Source organism: Eufriesea mexicana, unplaced genomic scaffold (genome assembly GCF_001483705.2).
Source record: "Eufriesea mexicana isolate 0111107269 unplaced genomic scaffold, ASM148370v2 scaffold1902, whole genome shotgun sequence".
NCBI lineage: Eukaryota > Metazoa > Arthropoda > Insecta > Hymenoptera > Apidae > Eufriesea > Eufriesea mexicana.
Window position 1 is genome coordinate 303,952 of NW_016909996.1, and position 23,060 is coordinate 327,011.

The 23,060-nt window shown below is 40.5% G+C and overlaps 1 protein-coding gene and 3 long non-coding RNA genes across 5 annotated transcripts in view; 1 reads left to right on the plus strand and 3 right to left on the minus strand.

The window, feature by feature from the left end:
* The first annotated feature begins 46 nt into the window (after window positions 1-46).
* The window catches only part of LOC108549365 (protein couch potato), a 182,339-nt gene continuing 159,325 nt past the window's right edge, over window positions 47-23,060 (plus strand). For both annotated transcript variants that reach the window (XM_017902718.1, XM_017902719.1), the window contains exon 1: window positions 47-1,345. In XM_017902718.1, coding sequence (XP_017758207.1) covers window positions 1,283-1,345 — 63 coding nt within the window. In that variant the 5' untranslated portion in view covers window positions 47-1,282. The remainder of the gene's footprint in view (window positions 1,346-23,060) is intronic.
* Window positions 2,600-4,084, minus strand: LOC108549368 (uncharacterized). Its single transcript, XR_001890313.1, has 3 exons — window positions 3,768-4,084; window positions 3,514-3,631; window positions 2,600-3,453 (listed from the first exon to the last, which is right to left on the minus strand). It is a non-coding gene; the product is annotated as an uncharacterized LOC108549368 (long non-coding RNA).
* On the minus strand, window positions 8,811-10,797 carry LOC108549367 (uncharacterized). The gene is made up of 4 exons (XR_001890312.1): window positions 10,748-10,797; window positions 9,858-10,004; window positions 9,558-9,696; window positions 8,811-9,405 (listed from the first exon to the last, which is right to left on the minus strand). It is a non-coding gene; the product is annotated as an uncharacterized LOC108549367 (long non-coding RNA).
* On the minus strand, window positions 11,265-12,284 carry LOC108549369 (uncharacterized). Its single transcript, XR_001890314.1, has 3 exons — window positions 12,115-12,284; window positions 11,904-12,042; window positions 11,265-11,791 (listed from the first exon to the last, which is right to left on the minus strand). It is a non-coding gene; the product is annotated as an uncharacterized LOC108549369 (long non-coding RNA).

Here is a 23,060-nt window from a genome sequence, read left to right on the forward strand (position 1 = left end):
CGTCGTGCTCGTTCGCAGTCCGTCAGTCTATCGGCAACCTGCGTACCAGTCGTGTCGCAGTGCTTACGTAACAATATATTATTATTATTCTTACTTGCCTGACCGGTGTGTTGTTCATTTATAAATCGCGGTCTACGTTTTTTCGTTCGTCCCTCGTCGAGTTACTCGTCTTTTCTGCTCGGTCTCTCTAATTGGTTAATCGCCACACGATTGTATACATATACAAAGGGTCGATCAACATAACACATATACATATCTCTCAACCTACTGTATAAACACGCAAAGAAATATAATACAAGTACACGCAAAATACACGACGAACGCACGCGCCGCGCTCGCGAAAAACGCGCTTTACGTCTCCCGCGAATCGCCGTTACCTGCCTCTTGTCTGCACACGTCGTCGCGCGGATACATCCGGATCCGGATCGTCGTCGGTCAACGTTGCCGTGCTCGTCCACCTCCGGTCGCATGATCGATTGATACGCAATTAATCAGCATCGCCTGGTATACGTGATACACAGTACGTGAAGGAGAGGGAGAGAGAGAGAGAGAGCGGATCGCACGTCGCTGCTGCATGGGCTACTACCTGCCGCCGGTAGATGAACAAGTGTCGTCGACGAACCACCACTGTAGAGCACGTTCTCTGGGTTCGGCCCTCCTCCACGGGCACGGTGTATCGATTGCTCTAAAATAGACGCGTGGGAACACCTGCAGGCTACATACACATTCTACCTACAGCTCAGACTGTCTCGTTCTCTCTTTGGCCCTCTCTCTCTCTTACTTTCTCTTTGCATTGGTATATCCTGACGCCCTTGCAGCGCGTGACAGGTGCAGCGAGAGTAACGGTAGCAGCACCGCGCTGTCGTAGGGCTGGAGGTGGAGGAGGTGGTGGCGGTGGAGGCGGAGGTGCAGGCGACGAAGAAGAAACGTAACAGGAAGCGGAAGAAGCGAAACGACGAAAAGGAAGAGAGAGAGAGAGGGTAGAACGGAAGAAAGTACAGCAGCATACATACGTACATATACGTGCGCGCGCGCGCTTGGGAACGGAAAGGAAAGGAGGGAAAGGTGGAGAAGGAGGAAGGAGGCGAAACGCCTGAGTTTCTCGCGAGAAAAGGGTTATTTCCAGTGATACGTCCTGGAGGCGCCTGTCGTCTTCGCCGGTACAACCATAACGCCGCCCGCTTTAAAACGCCCGAGACGGGATACGGTGGACTCATCGCCGCCACCCGCTCGAACCGCAGCCCCCGGAAACCCCGGACCATCCAGCAAACTCGCTTGCATCATGGACGCACCGCTCTCACAGAGTATGGACTCCGTCAACACGGTGGCCACCGGTGAAGACGAGGTACGTGCTCTAACTACTACACGGTACATTGTATCGTTAACGATGCGCCTGTGCATTACGCACGATCCTCTCTCTCTCTCTGTATATACGTGTATGTATCAGAGCCGCCGATCGCTTCCTCGTTTTCACCCTTCTCCCTTTCTCTCTCATTCGTCGCGGCGTGACCGTGCGCGTACACACATTTGCACCGAGATCCGACATACTTCCTTCCTTCCTTCCTTCCCATCAACTTACCTCGGCCACCCTCCATCCATCCCACTCCCACGCTCGCCATATTGCTCGTTTCTCTCGCACTCTCTCCGTGTACTTCTCATTCTCTTTTTCTCTTCCTCCCTCCGTTTCTTCTCTCTTCTTCTCTCTCCATCTCGCTTACTCTTTCCATTGCTTGCTTCTTCCGTCCATCGTATTTTCCCTCTCCGTTCTTCTTTTTACGGGTTGCACGTCACGAGACGCGCAGGCGCACTGTACGCGCGAACTTTACGTGCTATGCTGTGTTCTGCTGCTGCTGGTACACATATACGTACATACATAGGTCCTGTGTCCCGTGGAAGCATGTGTATAGAAAGCGGTAACGCTTGGAGAGTGTATATGGGTAGAGAGAAGGCGGGAATTCGATCGTGCACCACAATACACAGTGTGTGCCGCAGGTGACTCGTTTCCATCGTCCGCTCGATCGGACGGTTGGCTGGCTGGCTAGGCTGGTTAGCAGGCCGGCTTCCTTCCTCGCAGTCGAGCACCTGAGAGAGTGACGCGCCACGCCAGACCACGCTTGTTATTGATTTTTCCGCAACGCGAGAGCCGCGGAGGGCTCGCTATACGCTTCGTGTCACATCATATGCTGCTGGATTACGCTTCGTCACACGACACACGCATTATCAGACGCTACATAAGTAACGACGACCGCGCAAACCTTCTGACTACTGGAGTCATGTACAAGTACATGTATATTGAAAGTATTTCTACGTGTTTTACTCGTATGAAAGGCTAAATCTCTCTCTAACATAATCCGAGATCATGTTCGCTTGTGATAAACCGGTCGATCGTTCAACTCAGCGGTTATTAGCCGCTGGCACCTGTCTCACGAATTCTCGATTAACTTTCACGAGATCCGTTGCCCTCTCTGTCCCGTGCTGGCCTGTGTGGCGCTTACTCAAGCTGTTCTTTGATCAAACGTGCAGTTTCAAGTACAATATATTGATCGCTATCAATGTTTGATCAACGCGTCGACGTGCGAAATTTAAACAAGGTGTTGGATTAAAATTGATACATACAACGGTATTTTAAATTTTTCATCATATGTCAGTGTGATACCTTTCAAAGTGACCCCTATACTTTATTCTATTTTAACTGGTTTTACATCGTCTCCTTCACGTGACTCTACCTCTGGGGGACAAAATGGAGTCGCTACCAACAATAGGACCGGATCAAAGACAATTTATTATTCACGACAGAATTTCTCTTACTTCTACCATCGTCGAACATTCGAACATTTTCCACACTTTTTACATATCTTTTCATTCGAGTGCTTTACACACGATCGATTAAAGTTGAAAGAAAATTAAAACGGTTAAAACTTGTATTCACAAATCCGATTCTATGTATGTTTTTAATCTCGCCAGTGTCTTGCACAACGCCGTGAAATATCGCGATACTTATTTTCGTCCAACAGCAATATTCGTAGAATTATTCCTGGCGGTTTGTTTCCTCGTGCTTCCAACGTGTTGTCTCTGGTAAACGGAACGATAATTTATCTTTCGAATCCTCTCGATTCAGTCACGTTTCGTACGATCCTACGGATCGCGATTTTAATGTAGAGAAAATCATGATTTTCTCGCTGCACCGGCTTTGGATGGTTTGTCATTTGGATCAGGAAGAGTGATCTATCGAACGGGAACGACGACGACGACTCGAGAGCAGGAAACTTGGCCATCGTTTTGCTCGGTTTCCTTTTACGACTTCTTTCCGTGCGTGTTCTTCCGCATTGCCAGCAAACAGGAACATCAATGCTCGATTAGAGGTTATCGATGAAGATCGATGGCGCGCCGGATCGTTCGCGTTTAGAAATACGCACGATGTTAATAGTTGATATTATCGCTTGTAATTAGTACCTATTAAAAGATGATGGTCGTAAAAGATAATTAACGATGTTTAGCGATATTTTAACTTACCGTTGAATTTAATGCCCGAGATGGATGATAACATTGTTTAAGTTAGAGAGTTTTGTCGAGTTTGACATATAAGTTATGTTTGCGTTGAAGTACTGTACGGATTTCATACACGTTTAATCTGAAAAATAATTAATGAAAAGATTAGCGTAACTATCACATAGATTATTGAAGAATTAAACTCGTGCGTTTATAATGCACTTCGTGCATAGTTTATAGTTGAGACGACAATGACATAAATACAAAATTGTATTTACCGTTTTATTCGTACAAGAGTACAGAGATAGTGACTTGTGAAGGTAGCCGGAATTAGGCTATTTTACTATTCTAAACTACGACGCAAGTAGTTTAAATACAATTAACATCTACGATTGTAGGTTAAGTCTTCTAGGGCGGATTTGCAAATTTATGTTAATCAGGCATTTTGAGCCATTTTTCTACATACTCTCGACATTCCACTTAATAATATCGTCTTATGTCATTAATAACTACTTGTACTTTCACATCATTTTTATATTTCTTACATTGTACTCCTTTCTTTGGCAAGCTTTGGCTTTTTCTATCACTTGTAATATAATTGTTTATAATGTAACAGAAACGTTTTATTATTGTTTGTATTTTACTCCTATTTGCAATCCATAATTTACTCTAAAAGGATTAATAGGACGTGTTCTATAGCAGGACCCTGAAACACAGAAAGAATTCCACTTTTTCACATCATTGCGATTCAATTAGAACATGATAACTATTCGCAAATCGTCGACAAACCGTTAAAAATGTCTTTGTTTCACATACCAGGTACGCAACATGATAAAATCCGAGTTCTTTAACTCTGCGTTCCGCCATTCACCGCAACCAGCGGAATAAGCCGTGTAATAAAAATTATACACTCTCAACCCTTGGACTCGGGGTTCGTAATTAAAATTTAGCCGGTGATCTTGAGATAAAAAGCATGCACAGCTTTTTTTTAGGTAGAAGGGTGGAGTTGTGCGATTTTTCCCTCTGTTCGCCACTGTTGGTGGTTCCTCTTCGCGTTTGTTCCTCCCCCGTTGCTCGCTAGCTTGTTCGAGGAAAGTACGACGGGGCAAATTTAATTCTCGCTATGCCACGGATAAAAACGTATTTGTTGCGTGACGAGCCCACGCGTGGATGTAACGAGGAAACGCTTTTACATTTCCCACGACTGTTTCGCGGCGAAATCCGCAAAATGGCCTCTGCTTCGTCCTCTTCTTTGCCTTGGCTCATCATGGAGCGAAATATCCAGCGATCAACGATTTTCCGATCTCGTGTCAGCTTGATCCAGCGTGATCTAGAAAAAAAAAAGGAGAAATCGATCGATTATGTGGTATCGAGACAAGAACGGTGCGAATTGTTAGAGTTTGGGTTAAGTCGGTGGGAAATAAATGGTCTTTGGCATTCGTATTTATAGTGTTTCATGCAGCTGGAACGAAGTCGCAACTTTTTCTTGTTTGTAACTAGAAAAACACATCGGAAGGAAAAACGCGAAGATAAATCGTTTAAAGAGAATTGCAAGGAATTAATTGTAAAATGACATACGTAGAGTCAGATACAAAGTATTTGAGAAAAGTTGAAATATATAAAATTAATATCGCGATATTTTATAAAGCCTAATCTTTTTTGTAATATGAAAATGATTGAAAGAAGCTAACAACTGTTAAATTGATTTGATCCAATCAATTACAGGTTGATTGTTGGCATATTTCATAATCCATTTATTTCCCGCCACCCTAATAGTTTTGTCACCCTTCGCTCCTCTGCTTTCTTTCCTTTGTCATGGATGCAGAAGGATCGAGTTTTGTGTGCTTTGGGATATACTATTAGCTCGTTTATGATGGTCTTGTGTATGTTACTACAGGGAATTTACGGCGTTGCTTCAGTCAAGAGAGGCTTCTGTTTGATTGTAACAGGATGAAGGTGTTTGGCCCGTTTGCTTATGAACATGGTCACACTTTAAAGCTAGCTTCTGAGAGAACATTATGTCTACTATCTTTGTTGATGTTATTCTTCCAACGTTCTTCACATAGACCTGCAAATATCGATAATCATTGACCAAAAAACAGTGTAGCATAAATCAACGTACTCTATTAATTCATAATTAACACTCATTAATAGATAATTCGAATTTCATCAGGATAATAATAGTACCTTAAGAATCCAAATCAAATTTTTTAGCTGCATCGATAGAAGTAGAAAATCACAAAATATTCAAATTAAATCACTCACACCTTTTCCTTAAAAGAAAAAAATTGAAAGAATTATAAAAGCTGTCGAATTTTCCGGCTGTTCAATTTTCTACCTAAATTTCACACAACATCGATTCATTCCTCATCTAAGAGCGAAATTATTAATTTGATCAATTATTCACCGCGTGATTACACGACTGACCCAAAACTATAATCCGCCACTTTTGAATTAATTGCAAGAACGTATTCGACGCTCAGAATTATCCGGCAGACTAATAGGCCAAACACATTTGCCCGTCATTATATTCTAACTCGAATTAACGGATTTGGAAAACCGGATAAACGCCGGCTAATGCGAACATCGATGAGCACCGTTTGCGTATAATAATTGGAAGGCGGAAGTGTCGATCTCTGGATATCAGTTGAACGATTTAAACCGTTTAACAAACCCCGGGTCGATGGCTGATCCATTTGGAAAAGTAAGATCCACGCAGTTGGAACTTCGGTTCGCGGTGAATTAGCCTCGAACGGACTCGTTGGAATTTTTAATGTTCCCCGGAAGGCTGCTGTGCCGCGTCTGGGAAACACGTGGAGCCGATTTTCGCGTCGGCAGGAAGAAGAAACCGGCTGCAAGGAGTTCAAGAGTCGTTCGAGAATTATTTTAATGCCAGCATTCTGTCCGGTGAATGTTGCAGCACTTGCATGCCGATAATGATTTTCCGTAGATCATCGTGCGTTTCGAACAGCGATAGCAGCTTATAATGACCTGTAAAGAAACAGGGTTAAGGGAAAAGTCGTTGAAATAGCGTTGTACTGATTAGTACTGATTAGTATAAATTGAAAACTACGAAGAATAAAATTTTGATTACCGTATGCTGCTTAATTGTATTTCTTTCCATAAAAGTTCCATTTTCACTGAAGATTTATATTCTTTGCGATATTAGATAAGTTTTCTTTTTATATCGTAACTGTCGGCAAAACAATTTGATATGCTTCTTTCTCTGCAACTCGCCGATTTTTGATTTTTTGACGATTCAAATTTCGAATGGAAACTAATAATTCGACTTTCGTTTCATTTTTCATTGCCGGGTAGGAGTAAAACATTCCATCGATTACCTTACACAGGCAGAAATAGCAAACACGTGTTAAAAAAAGTAACATCGGCTAGTTCGCAGTCAGAATTTCGTTGTTTCGAAACGCAGAAAATTTCCACGGCGAGATTGCGTAACGCAAAATCGCTGGAATCGCGAACCGTAGTCGATTGTATAACGATCGGAAACGCTTTCCAGGTTTTCTACGCTCTGATTCGCATTTTTATGACCGTCTGGACGCGTTAGGATCTACCCTTTGGAAAACGTGGCGACTGCAACGAAAGAATTAATTTTCTAGTTCGTCGAGGGCGAAATAAAATGGAAATTCATTTTGTAACGCTTCTTGCCTTTTCGCTAGCATGGACACGCTCGATAGACAATTGTATCGAAACGGTTGCTCTTTATTTTTATCAGTAGGCGTAGAAATATTTGTTGATTTTCATCCCAGCAAGGAAACAAAGGAAACGCGAAAAATTTAATCACTTATGGAGATCAATAAGTGTGTTGGCTTTTAACAGTCGCAGTAAAAATTGCAGGAAAGATAAACACGATCGTTGAGTGATAGGAAAATATATACAGAATATTTTCTCTCATTTTACAATAACGATTATACTTTTTTACTCTGTGATTACTTCAATAAATATTACAAAATAAGCGTAATATTGTTTTATATAGTATCGTTCCAATTCATAGTACAGCATTCCGGAATATAAATTTCTGTGGTAGCTTGGAATCATTGCACGTCATTGTGTACAATCTTCTATTTGATTAGTGCGTACACGCTAATTTGCTTCCACGTCCATCAAGTTTCATTTACTCCTCGGCTTATAATACCTTAACGGTATACATTTAACGTAATTAAATTCCAAATTAGACTTGCATTAACATGAACTGCATTACCCAACGGCTAACCATATAAAACAAGATTGGCAATACGTTCAATTTAATTTTCGTATCTATGCCTGGTGCTCGGATACTTCGTTACAGAATTTAGCAACAGCGTTATTCCATCCATATGTACAAAGTTTCAGATGTCTGTGTTGTAATCAATCAAATAGGCATGACGCTCGAAAACAGCACGAGTCATTTTGGGTTCACTCCACCTGCTGGGTCGGTTACTATTTTTCTTGCACGTTCTTCAATTATACGGAACTTTCAAAAGCACCGACTGTTTCGCTACAGAGGCGAACTTCATCGTTTCCCGATACAAACTTCGTTTCAACTTCATCCACGAAACCAAGAAATTTCATTAAACCTCACGGAATCACAGCAATTTTTTCCACTCTCCTGTTCTGGTCGCGAATATAGTATCGACCAGTGATTGGACCGATTCTTTGGAATATTTTAACAGTCCCAGAAAATGAATAATGCCCTGAAAGATACGAAAAGTCGTGTACAGTAACAGCTATCTGTTGTAGAAAATCTCATATACGAATTTTTGTAAATAAAAAAATAATTTCGAGCAAATTGCATTTCGCTTACAAAATTGAAAGCTAGTTATTGATTCGAAAATTTTGTTAAAACGTTTTTATTAAGCGTTTCGAATAACCAAATTGTAAAATGTATTTGCATGTATGGATTATACAAACATTTTCAATGAAATTGGAAGACTGTATATTTAAAAAAATTCGTGTTTAAAATATATGATTAACATTCGAATACTTTTAAAAACAATCTTGATATCCTATACGTTTTCCAATTTAATCAACGGACGTTTGGAACCAGGAATCTCGTTAACCAGAAACACCGTGTAACCACTGTACACTTTAATGCCTAACCAAATTTACTATCCGACCGTACTTTTTCCGTCAATAGCACGATCGAATGATCCGCCATGCCCCGCAAAAACGCAGCCGGGCCAACGCCGGATTTATTCGTGTATGCGAATGCGCTCGAATTTCGGTTAATTTGCACGCATTAACGTTTACCTGCGAAACATCCAAACCTCGGTCGCAAGTTGCTGCGCCGGTGTACATATACGTGTAAATTAACAGAACTCGTGGGGATGGACCGCAACGAAGCGGGGGATGAAAGGGGTACGAAAGGGGGATGAAAGAGAAAGCGACGGGTACGAAACGCAGAACAAGATGGAACGGGTTGAAGTGACAGAGCGAGAAAGAAGGGGATACGTGGAATCAGTGAGCGGTTCTCTTTATGCACGCACCTGCACACATCAATGAAAGTTAACGCATAACGCGATACCGCGTTGAACCCACGGCTAAGAGGATAATGCCGTTATACCTCGTGCTCGATAGCTATTTGCCCAGTGAATTCGAAATATCTTTGTCGATTTTTTCACGGGCCGATGGAACTTTCACGGAGTCTCGCACTCACCGTAGAAACGGCACTTGCGCATAAATCCCGATGATTATGGTCTCTTCGTGTATACGTGTGCATTCCTGTGTACGTATACGTGTTACCTTGTTCGCCGACTAGTCCTGGATGCAGTCTCCGGGTACTGAATAAAGTTGCACTCTCGGGGAAAATTCGGTTTCGCACGGGCCTCGGGTCTAGAAGGAGTCCAACTACATGGAGAACCGTGTTTCACGTTTGAACGTTCGCGTTGGATTATTTCGTGGCTCGTTCAGACGGATGGGAAACTGCAAGAGGAAAGGTTGCTCAGTTTGATTCGATTTCGAGGGATTTGTTGGGGAGAATTTTATTTTCTTAGGATTAGCTCCGTCTCTCGATACCGAGCATGTTGACCGGAGGAGAAGAAAATCTTCTATACGTGCTGAGAAAGGTTAAATACCTCTATTAACGTGTAGGATCGATAGAACTTCCAAGATGCTTGACAGAGGAAAATTTTCTCTTCGAAGATCTTCTTAAAATTGAAACTCCTATTTGCAATATACCTTCAAAGAAGGAAACTTGTTTGCCCGAGGATTGAACTGAAAGGATTTATAATAGGATTAAGTTGCTTGTTATTTCATGAAGTCGCGATTAATTTCAATTCATACTGGATTTAAAAACTTCAAACTACAATGGTTTTAATTAGCATCAATGAGATAGATTCGTTTAACTCATCTTAGATAGAATAGATTATTCATACCAATTCCAAAAGTCATCCAATTTCGCAGTATTTCACTTCAGGAAGATCAAGATGATAAACAATTCGAGTGTTAAATCCACCATCTATATAACCTGAACCGAGTCGAAGGCTAGAAGATCATCACTCACTCGCAGCTCACTCCTCTCCCTGGAAAAACGTTACAACCAAAGAACTATGCAATGAATTACGTTTCTAGCGGTACGAGGCAAGCGTATGTTCAAATGTCTGGGATAAAATAGCTACGTAACGTGTTCCTGGAAGTAAAGCTTTGGAAGAATTTCGTTTACAGGAAGACGATTGTTCGCGGAATAACCGCGAGTCGAGAGACATGGAAAAAGAACAGATAAAAGAGTGCAGGAAGGAGTGAGGGTAGGGTCGTTTTTCGGCACGATCTAGATGATAAAGCAAGGGGATTGCAGCGAAGTTACGTCGACAATAAAATTCGCCAGCGAGTGTCTTAGACTGCATCGGAGAATTTTTCCGAGCGGCAACACGCAAGCAGTTTACGCAAGAAGGTCCCAGTGACTCTCGTGTAATCGTCGTTATTACGTAAGACTTTTTTATTGTAGCTTCATGTTGCAAAGCAGACGCGTGGTTTTCGCACGCCTGCAACATGTTTTCAGAATAGAAAAACCAACTTCTTCGCGTTTGTCGAGATTTTGACGACGATAGTTTTTACGATTTAATTGTACAGTCGTCGCGAGACGTATTTTGAAAGGATATTGTTCGACAGATTTCACGTGATAATCCGCAACGTTCTATTTGTGTCTGACGTGAGATATAATGTTGGACTGGTATCTGGAATACAATGGTACGACGATCTGAGACGCAGTTCGTATATGGTAGAGGAAGCTAATTGGTTCATAGTAGTCCCTTTTCACGAGAATTACTTTGTTTGAAATAACAGCAGGTGGTACAGCTGTAGAATGTCCAAGAAAGGTTGTATTACAATCTGAGTTTAGGAACTTGCACTTCATAGTACTTTCAAAATCTTGAATCCATCTACGAAGAGTTGTCCTGGAAAATTTGATCAAAGTGATTAATATGTTATGTAAAGTTATTGGTAGTATTGAGGATCTAATATTTTGCAAAAGTTCTATACTATTGTGGCAATTAATATTTATAATGCTTATTGAGGCAACGAAGTTCTAAAGGTTAAATATCTTTTTCACTTACCCTAATGAATATTGTGTATTAAAGTTTGTCAAAATCATTTTTAAATATGGTAATTGCAAGTTAAAATTCATCTTTACAGTATCGACGAACCGCTTTCGACGTGACTTCAATTCATTAAAATGTATTGCTACGATGGTAGCCCCGTTGGCTTGCAAACGCAAACAAACGTAGGCTATTTCGGTAATTGTCAATATTTAAAAGGTCAGATCTCTGCGGTTTGTTGCGCAATATTGAAAATAATAAGCTAGTCTGTTCATCTGGAATTCGTGTTTGTGCTCCTCATGGATAGATAAAGGGGATCTGGTGGCTGTGTCGAGCTTCTTGAATGACGAAACTCAATTAAACTTGCCGGCCGCGAAATAACATTCCCGAAATGGGATTTATGGCAAAGACGAAAAACAGATAGGTGGAACAGAGGCTGAATGTCTCCGACTCTGAAGTATTACGACCGAAAACGATGCGGATCGCCGGGCGAGGCAATCGAAGTCTGCCAATCACGATTTCAATTTGGACTGCAGATTTTTTTGCAGCCGTTCTACTTCTTGTATCGGTTTCTCCACTGGCAAGGGCCGGTCGGCAGATCGGGTTCTACTTTCTAAATCTAACGCGGCTAGACAACTCGTCCTGCAACTTTCCGACAAAACGTTAAAACGTTGCTGCAACGTTGATCTTCTTGTTTATTATTGTTCCAGACGTAACTCGATTGGTATCGATCATTCGTCAAATGTGATTTTGCATGCATTACATGGGTCGATTTGCTGAAACAGATAATTTGCTTTAGTATGTTTTTATGTATATTATTGTAAATAGAGTTTATAAACAAATGTAACAATAAAGGATGGTATCTTTTGAAAAATAAATTTCTGTTACTTTTTCATGTATTGTGTTAATCCTTTAGTACCATTCTATTTACTGCTAATATGCTTTCATGTCCAACATCAAAGTGGAACATATTAAGATGACCTCTTTCCATTAGGTTATTCTGTATAGTATACTGCATTAAGCAACGCTACAAGCAATGTGATTTTCCGTGAATGTCATAATGTATTTCGTTTTTGTTAATAATTCTAGTCAATTTTACCTTTGAGTATATTTATCTCTAAGTTCATCTGATGCAGCCTGTATTAATTTTCGTATTCGTTAACCTATGACGTGTGCCTGACTATAATTAGAATTATTTCACTTTATACTTTTTCTTCTGACGTGCTCGACAATTTCGTTCGTTCTTACGGTTCATTAAATCCATATTCCTTATACGATACTTTATTTATAAAGTTTATAAAATTATTTCTGTAAATATCATATTCCTAAAAATTAAATGCACAAATTTTATTTAATTTTCTCAGTACTTATACAATTTTTCAAATTTTACTACTGTTATAGCGAAAGATGTACAATTTATCGTATAACTTACCATAGATATATTTATTTCTCGAAACCGCAAAGATCGATAGGTCACCTCCGTAATCAGCTAATGTCACGTTTATTGCCTGAAACAAGGAGCGCCTTCGCATTTCAATAGCACACTTTACCAATCGATTTTGGTTATAAAGAAGGATTAAGAACGAAGAAGATGGACAGGATTCGAGTAGCAGTAGTGTGCAATCGAGATTTACAATTGCGTTTGAACTTACGGAGGAAAGTCGTTGCACGTAGAAGAATAATCCTCTTTCCTTGACCGTTCTTCTTTCCGGTAATTGGATTTGCTCGCTCGTACGTTTCAGCGCATAAGGAACCACGTTAAGTCGACTTTGTTGGGAAGCTAGTATCAAAGGTATCCTCACAAGCAGCGTGGTCGACGGTTGGTGAAGCTCGAGTGCGATCGATTCTCGAAGTCACCGCACGATCGCAAGGGAAATGACAAAAGCACAAGTCGTTCACAATACTAATCATTCGGTATATCAAACTACACCGAAACTTCAGATTTTCTAAAATAAAATTTAAACATTTATAACTTCTTAAATAATTAAATTATAAATATTCAATTATTCTAAGTACTCGTCACAACTGAATTCGTTAATTGATTATTATTTGCGATGTAAAATAAAACGCAATAAATGTCGTTGAATCGGTCCGTATCGATCGTGAATCTATTTTACTGCGATTATTTCATTCTTATCAATCTCAAGTTGATAACCATAATAACAGAATATAAATTGAAGTCGGGATCGAATTATTCGCCCTAAAATTCTATTCGATGAAATTATTGCGTTAACATAGTTCACGAACAAGTCTAGCAAAGGTTTACGACTCTTTTCTTTTACGCAGTTCAACAATACCTTGTATTTAATCCCCTTATCTTGAGAAAAAAGCACACTGCACAGAGTTTTTTTACCGAGCAACAAAATACCTCGTTACTTAGTCATCGGATATCGAGTATATTGTTTCCCCTCGGGAAGCGTGAAAAATTCTCCCGGCGAGAAAGTATTTTCTCCCGTTGAACAAAGAGGTCACGACGATTTGTTGCGGAACAATGAGGATCTCCCAGTGTCGTCAGGGCGGTACTGTAGGCTTCGTTTAACCGACAGGAGAAAGAAGGTTAAACGCTTTGCACGGCAATTATCGATACTAGCGTTTATATTCGTGGATGAGTTCCGGTATGGTTCTTGCTAGAAATGATTTAAAGTATTTCATAATTATCGTTGGAATAAAATGTACCATTCATAAGTCGTATCATGAAAATAATTCCTCCTGTCGTTTCTGATTCGCAACTTTCCGATCATTTGTGTATCATTTTCGTGGACGATTAAACCGACATGCGCTCCTCCTCGCGTCGAAACTACAAATTAGGATTTATAACCCTATAATATTCGATTGCTAGCCCGGCAAAGCTGCTCGTAAATCTCGCGGCATACAAAATTGGACAACATTGGTTGGTGATTTATTAGTCAGTCGGTAACTACTTCATTACGTGTCCGGGAGGTCAGTAGCGAAAATTCTGGAACTTGATTACTTGCTCGGCGTTCTAATGCGACGAATTTAATCAGTGATTTTTTTTTATGTGTGGAGTGTGCTTTGGATTTTTTACCCCTGAACAGAACCAGGTAAATGCAAAACACTTTAAGTTAATTAAGCTAATAAAATTAATAATACAGGAGGGCACGAAATTGATAGGATTAATATTATAAACGAGTGTCGTTAATTAAATATCAGATGAGAATTCAAAATTGTAATTTTAAAATAGCATAGATTTCGAATGTATCTCTCTGAAGTCAAATTCATTTTGCCAAGTTTTAGCATGAATCGACTTTTGTTCATAAATCTTTCTATATGCGAAGTTTCGAATCTTTCTCTTGCTTAAAGTTTAAACAAAGCGAATGATATAAAAATGATTGACGCAGACTCATGAATTGAGTTTGCATGTAGAGAATGTATAATATATTATATCTTGTATTGTGTCGGTTACGTCGTTTGAACGTTGTTTAAATTTACTATTTGTCACGGAGAAGAAAGTTGTAAAATATTCTACAATGCATGAAAATTTTATAACTCGGAGTGTACTTGATTCATGGCACATATCATATTTCAGTATGATGAATAGGGTAGATGCGTATAAAAATGAATCGCAGATTTTCGCTGGGTCGGAATAGTGTTACTCAGGCGCATGCACATTGATACTGTTAGTCGAGCAATTTCTATGGTTGCATTAGCTATAAATTGAACGAGGCAGAATTCTAAGCACGTATATTATGCTACAATCGTGAAATTAGGAAATTTTTATTCATATAACTCCTCTATATCGGCACGAACAATCGCGACTTGCAGCAGCCGAGTAGATGCTTATATGTATACAAGGTTTGCAGTGACGATCGATATACTCAGTCGCAAGCGGTTGCGGTAGGTTAGTTGTTTCCTTGCTGTAATAATGTACGAGAGCATACACGATTAGATACGTGTTTGATGTCCTAAATTTTTTAACAATTGTTTTAAAATTTTCAAACAATACATAACTTAACCTTAAATGTCGTTAGTATTTTACGAACTTCTATTCCTTTATAGAGCAGATACCCATATCGAAGAATATTACGAAAAAGAACCAAGTGCTTCTAATTGCGTAGATTAGTTTCGTAATAAATTTGGCGGTTCGACACTATCGACATCTATGTGAAGCGACACGCAATTAGTTTTCGATCAGATATTGGCCAATGATAATTGACGTATACATAGTTCTCGATGGCCAATCATAATCGACGTATGTACAGTTCTCGATGGCGGGAAGTAACAGTTATGGCGCGAAAGAAAAGTAAAAAGAAAACGTGTTACAGAGTATCGGCGTGCACGCGTCAAGCGTACAGGTAGAAATTCGCGCATAGTTCCTGTGGGCGATCGATAAATTCAGTCATACACGGTTGTGCGGTGCGTCAGTTCTGTTTCTCGGCATAGTAATATCGCGCGTGTGTGTATAACTAACGCATTGAATTTCGTACAGCTCGGGGAATGATTGTATAACGATGAACAATAGGACTTGGGACTCTAGCGGGAGGGCATTATGGCAGAGCGGATGTTGTATAACGGTTAGCCAGCGAAGAGGAACGAGACGGGAGCAGCAAACCGTAAACGCCACGAGCGTTCATCCTCCCTGTCCTTTTTCTTCTTTCGCGTTTCTTTTTACCTGTCTCTCTTTTTCTCTTCCTGTCTCTCTCCTCCTACCCCTTCCTTAATTTCCTCTTTGTTTCTCGCGACACTCTCTTTCTCATTCTGTATTTCCATCCGATACTATCTTTTTACTTTTGTTTGGTTCTCTCCTTATACTCTATAACCTTTCTCTCTATTTTCTTTTCTCTCTTCTTCGATCTCCGTTTTTCTCTCATCTTATTCACGTCTATATCTATTTTGTCTTTCTTTATCTTCTTTTGATTTATCTCTTTCTCCCTCTACCGCTTGATTCCCCCTCCACCGTTCCCTGCGCCGTCGAGCATTCTCTAGCTGCTGCCTTCCCATTGTACAGGTGTAAGTGCGCGCGCATTAATGTGCGAGTAAGAGAGAAGATTGCAGCGCGGTACGAATGGGAGAGGGAAAGACAAGTCGAGGACAGAGCTTATTTTCGCACCTGCCAGGTATGTATTCGCGTTATTCGACAAAATTTTCAATGTACACCCCAAAACTATTGGCTCGCATTCACCAGCGTATCAACGCGCATGCCATTTAGGAGATTTTGTTGGTTCGTGTTATTTGACCGGTGTCTCGCATCGTATAGGTTAATTGGACCTCGTCTTTTCTCTTGTCTTTAGATATTTTACGATATCACGTGTAAGGTAACGAATAGATATTGGGACCTGAAATGGGAACAGGTTTTATTAGTTATTAAAAGGGAAGAAAAAATATTATATATCGCCGATATAGACGGGCATCGTTGTGTTCCATAATAACGACATCAGGCGAGAAGAGGTGGCGCTTGCAGCGATTGATCGTCGCTTCAGACGTTTTCTATTAATAAACGTCGATATAAAAAGGACAAGTACATAATTCGTTGTTAATTCTCCGTGGCATGGTAAATGGTGTGCACGACCATTACACTCGCGGTTGAGGATGAAAATTACCCTTAGCTTTTCTCTCTCTTTCTTGATAACCTGCTCGCAACGCTTTTTTTTTTATTTTTGTTCTTATTTATATCAGAAAGAGAAGGGGAAGTAGCGTGTTTACTGTGCACGTAACACCATCGCTGTGAAACGATCTCGATCGCTACACAACCCGAGTTTTTATTAAATACACGGACTTTGTAGAACGTAAAATAAATCGCAAAAATGGTCGGAACTTCGTATAATTGGACATTTCAAATCACCACCTTCTCATAATTCGCTTTTATTTGCTTCCCATCAATTCTTCAAACAGATTGAATAATAAGGTGTGTTTCGACCGATAAAAATAAAATATACCAACGTTTAGTGATACATTAAAATCACGATTCAAATTCGAAGATTTTGGAATTACCATAAAAATTGAACTTGAGGCACATAATTAATCTCGATTCTCGTGACGTACACGATATCCCAGGATTCGAAACATAGGCTAGTTAAAATTTCATTAAAGAATCATCGAACGGTATAACATGTAGAAACAATCGATAATAGTGTATGAATGAATAATTATCGGTGTCGGTTTTATATTGGCAGGAGTGGTCAACAGTTTCGTCGATGACATTACCAGCAGGATCAATTTTAGCGATTAACGGCTCGCTTTCATTTAGGATCGTATTAATCCTAAAAGCCAGCTTAACCGCTTTCTTCGTATTTCATTTTTTAACGATCTTTAAACCGCTTCACGTTAGTATAACATCTCTCTCGTATCTCTTCACTATCTCTTAATTATAAGACTGTGCGCATATTTCACCCGTTTCGTATTTCCCGCGCAAACTCGAATTCCCAGTCGACGAGTCCCTGTAGTCGATATACTAGAGACGTATTTTCCGAAAAAGGAAATTTTCAATGAAGACATCCACGTGGATATATTATCAAAAACGGGGATATATATCTCTTGCAAGATCGAATTATCCGGCGGGAATCTATAGCGCAATTTATCGACGGTGAGAATATCGAAATAGGCGTCACGCGATGCGTCGTAGACTTGGAGATATTCCGCGTGGCGCGCATGCGCGAGCACGGCGCGGCCGGTGAGACTTTTCACCTGGCTCTCATTCTCCAATCCAGCGTTCTCGGGCTATCGTTCTACGGATTCGCGGGACAGAAATAGATATTTTTCGCGTGACGTACGGCAGTTCTCGCGCCGCCCTTTGTCCCGATGCTTTCATGCAATTAAACGCGCGCGTTACGCGGATCCACTTTAATTAACTTTGAAAATAATTGTACGCGCGCGCCCTCGTTGTTCAATATTTAGTATCGCGGAATAGGACGCTAATTAGCGGGCGTATAGTAAATGTATTATTCATCGCTTTAATTAAACATCGGCTTCGCTTGGCCAGACTGACTGCTTCGCCTAACTGTGCGTGAGCAAAGAAAAAGAAAGACGGAAACGTAATCGTACCGTTTAATAAACTCGCCAGTTTCTTTAAAGCGGAAACTTTATCTCGAACTGCAGTTAGATAAGGCGCCATCACTGTTTCGTGCGAGCGCGTCTCTGTAGGGGGCGCGAAATTTAATTGAATATCAACCAGATTCTCTTATTTCTTCCGCTTTTAGGTTATTTATTCATTTCAACGTTTTCTGAAGGCACACGACTGTATAATTTATCTTATATTAATCCTGTTGATGATTTTTACACTTTTCGTCTTAGTTGTTTGTTATTACATGAACGTTTCTCGCTTTGCATATCTTTTATCAGCGCTAAGGATTGTAAAACCGAGCAGTAAGTGTTCCCATACCTCTTGTTTAAAAATTTCATTTATTTGTCGACGCGTGGCTATATTTTTTTATTTAAAAATTCGTATACTTTTGTATTTTCGATGGGCACAAATTTGATTCGACGTGATTATAATTTTTCTCGTTTCTTTTCATTTTCCTCGAGTCGTCTTTCTACCTATGTTGTTTAGTTTAAGCCGAATTATATATGGCTGAAACGAGATGCTAACTTTGCGCAGTATAAACGTTGATTAATAAAATGACGGAGAGCAAAACGAGTTAAACTGTTGTTTTAAAGTGTTATATCTAAGAACTAATTGGTCCTGGCAATCGTTTGCCCAGAACTTGCCGCAGCTCTTTAGTCCCCTGTTGATCTTAGCAGGCAGTGCAGAAATGTCAAACGATTAACAAACAGGACGTTGAAATGATAAGTTTAATTACATAGAAAAATCAATCTAGGATATAAGGCACGAATAAATAGTTTGTAAGACCTGGATTCTAAGAACGAATGTTTACATAAGCATTACACCGAACAATATATACCGTAAAAATGTCGACGAAATATACGAGAATACCTTTCGCGCTCGAAGAACTGGAAATCGATAGTCTTCTGTCCAATATAAAATATACGCAACAGTTGTCGTGTGCGTCATCACGGCGTGATTGTTTCCAAATTCCAAAAAGTCGAAAAGAAAATTTCATCGAGGTCCCGCGGCACTTCCGGTTTCGCTTCAGCACCAACGATTCCTCGCCGCGTCTGTCTCGCTCGTGTATCTTTGCGAATGTTTTCGTGCATCCCCGGAGGAATAAATCTGGAGAAATTAAACGGTGCAAACGAGTTAGCCGAGTTGGCACAGAAGCAGAGAAAACTCTTTAACAGTTATTTCACTCGATGACATCGAGTCATTCCGAATTTCCCAGTCTATTTACCCGAGATAATCGTTTTCTCTTATCACCTATTAAACGCCACGCCATTTCTTACCACGATTTCCATATATCGTTTCGCAAGCACCTAACGTTATTCACGCGCACGCATGAGCAAACGTTGTGCCTTTTGATCCACTTGTGCACCTTTAATAACATCGTTTCACGGTAGTCTGCCTGCGGAATTACTTTTTCGAGTAACTTGTCCATATCGCAAAGTAAATTTATACTTCCTTTGCTAACGAAGAAGCTCTACGAGCGGTTAAGGCGTACACCGGGGAGCATCGTTGTAGAAAAACGAAAGAATACCGGCGAGATATTCAGGAAATCTTGCTCTATTAGAGAAACCTCGTTTGCAGCGAGAATAAGGAGTAATTAAGACGCGAATAATCTATCAAGCAGCGCTGACAGAGAGCTCGGGCCACGGTGAGAGAAGTGACGACACGCTTGTGGCACTTCTGGCAAAAGTTACGGAGAGCACGAGATTCTTGGCACTCCCGGCTTTCGTTTCGAACCTGTATAACTCATAAATACATGTACACCCAATCTCTCGACTTTTAGACTTCGCGTATTCTATTTTAAATTGGACATTTCAGCCGCTAATCGCGCGCAATTATTTCACGTCCGAGCGAACACCGTGTAGTAACTTAACCACATGGTAACCACCGTGTATAATCAGCGTACCGCGTGTATTCCTTTGTCTTTGGCATACGTTATCCGGCTTGTAAAACTTCCAGCGGGAATTTATCCGCGTCGCGGGAATCTCCGCCGTTTGAAAATTTGTCAAATTACACGCGTGAACAATTGCTCGATAAATTACACCGAAGCCCGAGTTCGAAGCTTCTGTGCGAGTATTTTCATCATTTAGGTTACAAGGCTGTTGCAATGCGTTCCTCGCGACACGTGTTAAAAATTTCCCTCATTTTTGCGCTAACTCTGGCAAAAAGCTTCTCACCAAACTCCATGATACCGATAATAAGCAAGAGTTTAAATTACTTTCCCGTTTTGTTTTTACTATATTCTATGCTATTATCATAACACTTTGTATCTAGTCTAAGAAGTCGGAGTAATTTTAAATAATTTCACATCGTGGTTATTTATTTATTTACCATCGCCGTACCGCGTTACCCGAAATGTGATTTATTAAAAGTATCAGAGGATACATTCAGCTTAATTTTCCTTTGAACGATCGTTACGGGTGATCGATATATTCGGAAAATCGTGGAATATAGATCACGGAAAGTCACGGAATTTAGATAGTAGGAGGAAAAATTTCGTGACGTATAAAAATCGCAATAGCGAGGGGATTTGTCAGTCTCCGCGGGAAAAATCGCGATGAGAGCCACTGGCAGCCTATCTTCTCGCAACACGTGTCTGCATACGGGCAACACGGTGGTCTATCATCGTAGATGTGCTTCGCAACCATAACCGTAGATAGATCGTCGCACGACCGCCATATTTTCGTGTTCTTTCAGCCGTTTCATCAGGAGGGTCCGCCGTTTTGACGCGCGCACTTCCGGTCGCCGTTGGATAACACGCCGTGAACGATTTCACCGTGTACGATTGCGTTGTAGTTTCTTTTCCATTTGCGCAACTTTCGATCTCGCGCGGATTTCCGCCGCGAGCTTTATGGATCGTTCGGTACACGGTTTCTAATTTCGGGTTTATAGATTCTTGGAAATTATTTATAGCTTTGGGAAAATCGCCGCGTTTTACGCGCCCGCTTATTTGTCACTCGGGCCCGCGACGTTGACGACGTTTACAAGGACGATGATAATCTCGCGAAAATTATTCAGATCCTCCACCATTCTTTACACATTTTTTCTCCCCCTGATAAAACGAGGTTGAGTTTATTAATGAAATATCGATTACCGTAGAATATGATGGCGAATTTATATAATACGCTAGCTCGCATACGTCGTTGCACGGGGTAACGTATCGCGCAGGTGTTATTAATAATAGGATAATAATAAAATCGAGGAAAAAGAGAAGAGGGTGTGAAAAACAAGAAATAATTTTACGTATTGATATAATTTCGAAGAGCACCGTATTTAAATCCGAAGAATTCGACAAATTTTTGAATTTCGGTGAAGCTGCAGAGTGGTCGCGAGGAAGCGGAAGTTAGCAATCTTCTCGAACCCGCGAGGCGTTGGACTTTGCCGTTGAATGAAAAAGATAGGTAAGAGAGGAGGATGCGACGAAAGGAGAAAAAAATGGGGAAGAAATGTAGGAAGGACAGAGGAAAAAATGAAAAAAGTAGGCAAACGATGGCGTGTCGATATCGTCAGGAAGCGGAGGATATCGATTGGGAACCGTCGGGGAGACGGTGCATCCGCACCTGCAACATATGCGCACGCAGCGATATCTTAAAATGCAGGCCGACCACTTAACTTGAAGGGTCCTGTCGGGTCCTTTCCTCTTTCATACGGGTATCGAGTTACGTGGCCCGGGTCAATGTTTTCCGTGGCTCGATACGCTATGCAAATATTGTTTGCATTTTCATGCAGATTCTTTCGCCCTTACCACCTAACGAAGATGTTATACGTAGGCAGGAGCGCGTTGGGCCCGTGATATTTATTCACCCCGGTTAATCGACTGCCTCTGTTACCCGGATTTTAGAGCAAGCGCTATTAAAGCCGACAGGATTGTTCGTCTTCTGCTTCGACTCGTGCTGTCCGGAAGAGAGGCGAATTAGAGAAATGGAGTTTGGAAATAATATACTTAGGGGGTTAATATTATATTAATAGAGGGTTAGAAATATTATATTTTTAAATTACCTTTTGTTTTCGAAATTAGTCGAATTTTTTAACGATATATGGTACTATATAGAAAATGGGAGCAGGAGAAATTTAATCCTTTGTACCCCCGATTCTTTTCGAAATTAATCGGATATTTTTGTGATTGAATCTCGCTGTATTCTGTTTTGTTTGAAAAATATATTTATTCAACTGCGATCAGTGGAACGCAAAAATGAGAGCAGGAGAACTTTGATTCTTTGCATATTAGGATAGCGTATGATAGGAAGTCGTTGGAGAACCATTTCCAAGTAATGTCGTCACTTTCCATGAATTTTATCGAGACAAATTTCTATGCGTGTGTGTAAATATACATAGTGTACATAGTTCACTCATTGCAGGAGATTTTAATTATTGTAGTTACCTTACTTACCTTACTACCCTTACTTACTTTAATTCGCCTGAATTTACATTTTACTACAAGAGATACTAATCACTAAAATATCTCAAACTTATTACTATCTTATTACCGACTTATATATAAACTATAATTATCTTATATCTACTTAATGACTATTTAATAACAAATTTATAACTAACTTATAACTATCTTATCGCTAGCTTATAACTAGTATTTCAACTTTGATGCGTAGCTCTTAGCTTGGTATCATTTCCAAAGTTAATTTTTTGGAAAACGATACCAATTACCAGGTCTCACCACGTGGAGGTGGATACGCATCGAGACCCGTACATGCGCCCTAGTGGCGCAGCCTGCTGGTGCTACCTGTATCAAAGGTACCCTAATCTAACTTGGAGCGAATTAAGTTAAAGTGACTCTACTGACACTTTATTTTATTTCGTGTCTTACAAAGGGAACTTCGATTCGGTATACTGAAACTCTACTGTCGCAACGCTAAGATATTTTCAAGTTCCCATAAAAATAGGGAATGAAATATCAAACACGCGAGCAAATAGAAAATCGCGACGCGCCCGAACGAGATCGCGATTATTCGAAAGACCGACTAGCCTAGGCGATGTACTCCCGTGTACAGAGATAACTTCATACCTCGGCA